At 49.1% G+C, this 7521-nt stretch overlaps 1 protein-coding gene across 1 annotated transcript in view; it reads right to left on the bottom strand.

The window, feature by feature from the left end:
* LOC112954201 (protocadherin alpha-8-like) overlaps positions 1–7521 on the bottom strand; it is a 21401-nt gene that overhangs the window by 2108 nt on the left and 11772 nt on the right. The window contains exon 2 of the mRNA XM_026047343.1: positions 7447–7513. Within this exon, the coding sequence (XP_025903128.1) occupies positions 7447–7513 (67 nt within the window). The remainder of the gene's footprint in view (positions 1–7446; positions 7514–7521) is intronic.

Here is a 7521-nt window from a genome sequence, read left to right on the forward strand (position 1 = left end):
CGGCCACACCGTGCACCGCACGCGACCGTTCGACCCCGAGTCACGGTCCGACACGCTCAGCAGCGCCACCACCGTCCCCAGCGCCGCGTCCTCGGCCACCGGCACCGACAGCGACGTCACCCACACCTCCGGCGCGTTGTCGTTCACATCCAACACCTCCAACTCCACGCTGCAGTGACCAGTTAGCGGAACGGTTCCCTTATCATTTGCCTCTATCTCCAGGTCGTACGACTCTACGTTTTCGAAATCTAGCCTGCCTATTATTCTTAATTCTCCCGATTTCGRATCCATCATGAACAAATCTTTCACTTGGTCTGATACAGATTGGGAAAAACTATAAGTTATTTCCTTATTAATTCCCTCGTCCTTGTCCGTCGCTTTTAGCTGGACAAGTAACGTCCCAAYGGGAACATTTTCGGGAACTTTCACATTGTAGACTGACTGGTTGAATTCGGGCGCGTTGTCATTCATATCGAGAACCGTGATCACGAGCTCCATCGTGCCCGACAGAGACGGTCTGCCCCCATCAATCGCCGTCAATATCAAATGATGCTCAGCCATGGCCTCCCGGTCCAGGGATTTCGTTAGTACGAGTGCTACAGATGTTTTTTTTTCGTCTTTAGATTTTACTTCCAGAGTGAAATGTTCGCTGGGGCTCAGTTTGTAGGAGAGCTGCGCGTTCGATCCGATATCCGAGTCCGACGCGCCCTCCAGAGGAAAACGCGAACCAGGAAGCGCTAAGGACTCGGCAATACTGAGGTTTTTCCGGGCGGCGGGGAAGAGCGGGGCGTTGTCGTTGATGTCGGTGACCTCCAGCTCCACGTGAAAGACGCGCAGCGGCCGCTCCACCAGCRCCTCCAGGCGCAGCACGCACGGCGCGCTCTTGCCGCACAGCTCCTCCCGGTCCAGCCGCGAGCTCACCACCASCGCGCCGCTCGCCCCGCTCACCTCCACGCTCGCCGGACGAYCCTKGSCCACCAGCCGCAGCCCACGCGCCTCCGCCTCGCCCGCCTCCACGCCCAGGTCCTGCGCCAGCCGGCCCACCACCGTGCCGCCCTTCGCTTCCTCCGGCACCGAGTACCGCACCTGACCGCCGACCAGCGCCCACGCCGCCTGCAGCACCAGCAGCCGCACCGCGCACCGCACGCCCATGGCCAGCGCCGCTCCCGCACCGSACCCGGGCGCTGCCCCGACACCCACGTCCCCCGCCGCCGCTCTCCGACACCGCCGCGTTTGCCCTCCCGCTCCCCCCGCGCTCACAGCCGGGCTTTCCGCCGCACCGGGGCGGAGCCGACACAGACGCCGCCGTTTCTGAGCCTGCAGCGACACCGTGTGACCCGCCGCCTCACACGCCACCACGGAGACGCCTTGCTTCATCCCGCAGGCTCCGAGAGGGCCCCGGTCCCGCCGCGCCGAATCTCCCAGGCTCCAGCATTGCCGTTCCGGCGACCCTCGCGGCTCCGACCACACCGAGTTCTCCGCTCGGCGCTTTACAAGGAAACGCCACCAGGGATGGGGGACTCCTTGGGAATAAGCCATCTTTTCCGGAACAAGAATTTTAAATTGATATCTTGGCCTCCGGCGACATTGGTCATGTGCTCATTCCAAAGAACGGATACTGGCTTGCTGCACTAATTCACGCAACACTTTGCGCGTTATTGGTACTATTCCTACGGTTTTCTTTATTTGCAAGTAACCGCTATGGAAGGCCCTGCTATGCAGTTTAAGCCCTGGGGTACTTGCTTCACAGGTTGCTTGCGGAACGAAGGTACTTGCTTGCAGAACGTTAACAAGGGGCAGAATATACACGATAAAGACCAAAGATGCTAGCGGAAGAGGAACGAGGAATTCAGTGCCTCATCTTGTTCCAATACGATATGGTTGGATATGCAGAGAATAAATGAGCTTCCCCTGTTTCCTGTGCGAGAGGAGCACGATGAGCCCAAAAGGAGAAAAGATGCAGGAGGAAAATACAGCACGTGATATACTGCCCTCTTTCTTCAGTCTTTTCCTTCTATGGAAAGCCGCCGCGATTCCTCATGGTGAGTTCTGTTTCTCTCTTCTATGTTGCCTTTCCCTCCCTTTCCTCCTCCTTCCCTTCTGCCTTCTTCCATTCTCTTCATAACCCATGCTCTTCTTGCCATTTCTTCTCTTTTCCAAAATATTTTCTAACTGTAAATGCCACCCTTGACGGCAAGCAGGGACAGAACTCTAGGCAAAATCGCTCTTTCTTCCTCATCAAGTCATACACGAGGTCCTAAGTATTCAGAATTCCGAAGGACATCCAGGAACTGATTGCCAGGGAGGTCTCTCTCTCCCTGTTTCTTTCTCCATGAGTCGGTGGACTCAGGACCCAATGAGGCATGGAGCACACGTGGGTCGGTTCTTCCGCCCTCTGGGGCTTATGCTCATTCCTTTTCACTCAGCAGACATAGCTCTCCTGATTACTTGCAGGCCTTGCATAAAATGTGCTCTGCAYCTGCACTACAGTGTGTTTTCTAGAAGATGAGAGTACTCTTCAGTCTCTATCCAGAACAAGGAGCAAGGCTTGTACAACACATAGAATTCCAGAAGAATCATTTATGAAAGATCACTCCTAACTGCAGGCACAGATCGTTACCTCTTGCAAGAGTGGTTCCAAGAAACACATGTGGCCCAGCCATTTCATGCACTCCCCTTCCTCAGTAGAAAGTATAGCACAGAGTAAGGAATGCATATTTCAAAGAATGCGTCTACTAGGCCATAACAGAATCCTCCACCCTTTACCATCCAACTAGCCTCTCACATTCCATTTGGATGGTCTTTGCAATGCCAGGAACTTGTTACTTCTGGAGATCGAGCTCAACACACATTGACAAGGAAAGTTTTGGAGAACAATAATAATTAATAAACGTAGGGGAGGGTAATGGAACTAGTGCTCTTACTTTTGCCCAGCGAAGAAGCACCTTAGTTCACTTCTTAGTGCAAGAAAAACACCTTAGTGGTGTTGACTTGCAGCATCATGATTTGTTTCCTACTCCGGTTTAGCTTTTCAGGCAGGGATCCACGCATGGAACAGTAGAGCCAGGAGTTTAGAACCTGGGACCTGTATGAGAATTAGTCTCGCTGCCTTGTCTCACACCCATTAACATCATCATCCATCTGGCACAAAACTCGACAGAAGCCATGAAAAYTACCCTACCGTACGTTCATGGAGAACATACACAAAGCACATTCACTGAGATAAATGTRTGAGTCACCCTCCCATACTCSATCRCAAGTGCTTCCTCTCCCACCGCACATGTGTCAGGAAGCAGCTTCATTGAATGCATGAGATCACTCACAATTGCTCCTGACTTGCAGAAGCCTGTAAGCATTCCCCAGGCAACCTTATATACATYGAAGTTAAAGGGAACACGTGGAGACATATGGCTCTAAGGCAGATCATCCTCTGCTGCAGTGTGACATGACAGCGAAACAGRAAAAAATGGTTATTACTTCTGAAATAATTGTAACGGAATTTCTCAGTGATCCAGAACATGGATAATTTCCACAGAAGTAGGCCTTGCAAAGACAATGCTTATCTGGTCAAAATTCTAAGATCATTGCATTACTGACAATGTTGCCATCACTGCTTTTCAGAGAAAAAAAARATACATGTCAGAGAGAATGCTGAAATCTGAGGGAATTCATTCAAAGTCAAACAAACTTCAAAATAGGAGGAAAACAGTTCCCACATTTTTCTGCCGGTACATGTCCCTCAAACCTTAAAAATCTTACCGCCAACATAGTAAAAACCGTGCATCGTGCACACAAATACTTAAAACATCTCATATATCAGGTTGGCAACAGGGAAAGGTGCTGGTGCWAGTGGGAGAAATGGTGTYCCASCTGGAACATGCATGCCCACCTTCAGCCAGCAAGCTATTATCAGGGGACATTTATCTGTACTCCCAAGATACCAAGCAAAGACTACCCACCAAAAGAGACATGAWCGAGCACAGTCAGGAGACATGAGTGACGGGTTTGCACTGGTGTTGCTGGACACTGAACACATGTCCTGGACCAATGACCCCCACATCACAGAGCAACATACTTTCCCCTCCCCAAACTTTCCTCTATCTTGCACTTACCATGAGATTTGCTCTTCTGCCAGTACCCTGTAAAGAATCAGTTATGTTAGCAATATCCTAAAATCAAGAGCTTATCTAAGACAATCTTCAACTCCTGAAACGTCATTCAAGCTCTTGCTTCTTTGTGGACAGAACAGAAGCTTTTCCACTCATCCCACTGAGTCCAAGCAATATGGAAGCAATGACATTTGGTAAGAGAGTAAGCCTGAATATAAGACCATATGAAACCCCAGAGAGGGAGGCCTCTAGCACCAAAACTCAAAACCAACACAGGAAAACACACACACACAGAATAAATTATTTAAGATAACAACCAAAGATGTAGAACAGCTGTGAACTACATGTGTTACAACAGCAGACTACATAGGAAACAGCTGTGCTTTTATCCCACTTCTCACAGGTGCAGACTAAGAAGTATAAGTAGACATTAGGTAAAAGCTCTCAGGATTTCCTTCYTGATTTCCGTTGAGCTTTGAAAAAAGCCAAGGCTTCAACARWGAACRTGYTTGCATGGGAAGGATTCATCCCTAATGCTTYAGTATGAACTGAAGCAGGCCGTGTTTGAGACTGTRACAGAGTTCAGYGTTTTTCAGGGAGTCTCCTTGCTTGTCATAGGGCATACAATACAGCAGGGAAGTCATATCACAAACAACACCTTGGTTACACTGYGACACAGTAGTCCATCTTCTGAGACACAACACCAGCCTGAGAGATGGTCAGTGTCAACAGACTCCACACAGACTTGACAACTGCAGGGAATCGTTCATTTGGAAGTCTTACTCAATGTACCCCACCAAGCAAATGCTTAGAGAAGGATGACATGAAATACGGCAGGCATCGCTTTCCTGCGTTCTTTCCCTTCCCCAAAGAGGACTCCATACCTCCTTTTCAACTTGCAGCTGCAGCATGATGGAAGAGGTGCTGTTCAGGCAGGCCAGAAACGCACACCTTTCAACACTTCCATACGCTGAACACTGGAACAGGTGTCTAGAGTTTGTGGAGTTTCCATATGGCTATCAAAAGCTGCACACTGTCCTGGTCAACGTGCTCCAGCTGGCCATGCTTGGCAGGAGGCCTTACACTACATGACCTCCACAGACATCTTCCAGCCTCCACCACTCCAAAACTGTGACAAACAGCACTGATCTCACTCTATTAGAGGACATCCCTACTCTGGAAGAGCAAATATCCACATCCTCCAAAATAAACACACCAGACACCCTCCTACATTCAGTTCCAGGTGCTTCCTGTCATCCCTCACACTGTGACTAGCAGCAACGTGGAGGATATGAGCTCACTACATCTTCTGCTGACTGTGCCAAGCTTTGCAGGCATAGTCCACTTAACAATACAGCCATCCCAAGTCTATAAAGGAACACAGAGACGTCTGCCTGTCAGGCACGTGTGGTTCGTGTGGTCAGGCACATGTGGTTCTGTGGTTCGTTCGAGGTATCAGGAAATTGTGTCAGTGGCTGCTTCTTCAAAACATTAAAATAGACTATTCTTTCAGAATAGATTCTAAGCAAAAACTCCAGTGAAGAAAAAGGATAACCCACATCTTGTCAAAGCTCTCAAATCATTGCCTTATCGGTAGTGTTCCTAATTACAGAATAACAGAGCTACATATAGGTAGGTAACATTGTTTAATGATGCTAGTCACTTTCTCTTATATCTTCTTTCATTTTCTTGACAAATATTTCATTTCCTTGGCATCTGCCACAGCTTCCATAATGAACACATTTGCATGGCGCCATGAATACTCATAGACTTTTCCTTTCGGCCCAGAAGATTCAGACACACCCCGTGGTTAACAAATACCACGCAGGAGAGCAAGGAAATCAGGTTAAAAAAAAAAATGCCCCTCAACAAGCATCATTAGGCATCCAGGGAGCCTTTGGATCTTCCACAAGCAACCGCAACAGCATACACCGAGAAAAGAAGTGTGACGACAACAACAACAACAAGGAGTCACTTCCCTCCCCGCCCCTATCCTTGGGGAATGAATCATGCCACGTTGTCCCCAATATCTCAATATCCCTCGGATAAGGCTCAGCATCACATTTCAAAACAGGACAACAGGTTTCACTCAGGGCCATTGCCACAGCGCCAAAAGATTTTGCGACTTAGAAGAGTTCATTCCGCCTTCCTTTAAGTCTCGCTAGAAAGCGCGTCTAAGAAAGTGGAGGGCCCAGCCTCACAATCCTGATATTTGAAGAATGCGACTCAAAATCCCAGCACCACTACTGATGACAAGACCCACCCACAGCACTGCTACTAAATGCTCAATGGGAAGTGCTCGCGGGAAAGAGAAAAACTAAACCAAGCAAAGCAAAACAAACAAAAAAATCCAAAATCAAACAAATAAAAAAAACACACACAGAAAAAAAAACCCACAGGGATAAGACTTAAGAAGAAGTTCGCAGAAGGGATCGTACCGAGCAGCACGGGCCTCCTCCTCTCTTTCACTCAATCTCTCCGTCCCTTCCGCTGCGGGGAATTCTCGAAACGCCTCCATCTGGCGCCCGGGAACATCAAAGCGGAGCCATCAGCGCTAATTACGGGCAAACGCCCCCTCGCATAGCCCATTCAACACAAGTTAAACGCATTAGGGATTGGGGAAAGGGTAAACGCTTTAGGAAATAAACACATTCAGCAGAGGCACTCACTTTCCCATAGGAAAGGCTGAATCTTACAAAGGGAGCATATCTGCATGAGGGAGATTCACGGCGCATGCTTCATCACGAATACACATAGAGTTTTTATTTTTCCCTTTCAGTTTATCTTTCCCTTTCAGCACGCTGCCTGGCTAGCAAAACAGAGCACAACATCTATTACACAAAAAATCTCAAATCCAATCTCGAACTACAAGATAAGCGTGGACGAACGCCAAAAAGATTTGATATCTCCAGGAACTACACGGACACTAGACTATAGAAAGTAATAAACTAAAAGAAAAAGACGTTTTAGTAGCTTTTTCTTCCCTTGCAACTCCTGAGAGAGGGTCAAAGTTCCTGTTTTCGTATGCTCATGCACGAAAAGCGGCTCCACGGCTTGCACTGCACACCTCTAAGCTCATTTTGACCGAGAACCTCCGAGTTCCCGGGATCATCCACTCCAGAAGGCACACTCCTTCACAAAGCTCATTAAAAAGAACCCACTCCTAAAGACAAAAGCATGCGCAAGCCAAAAGGGGCACAAGAAAGAACACCGCCTAGAAGGCAGGCAAGGGCGGAGAAAAGAAAGGGGCACTGACCGTGTCCAGGAGAGCGCTGGGATCCTGAGGCGTCTCCTTGGCTGTGGAGCAGGTGGGCAGTGGGAAGTTGGGGCTGAAAACCATGAGGTCGCTCTTGCCCGCGCCCTCCGCCACGCACACGCTCCGGCTCTGGCGCTGCGAGTACGACCAGCTCCC

Source organism: Nothoprocta perdicaria, unplaced genomic scaffold, assembly GCF_003342845.1.
Source record: "Nothoprocta perdicaria isolate Ctin4 unplaced genomic scaffold, notPer1 scaffold_492, whole genome shotgun sequence".
Taxonomy (NCBI): Eukaryota; Metazoa; Chordata; class Aves; order Tinamiformes; family Tinamidae; genus Nothoprocta; species Nothoprocta perdicaria.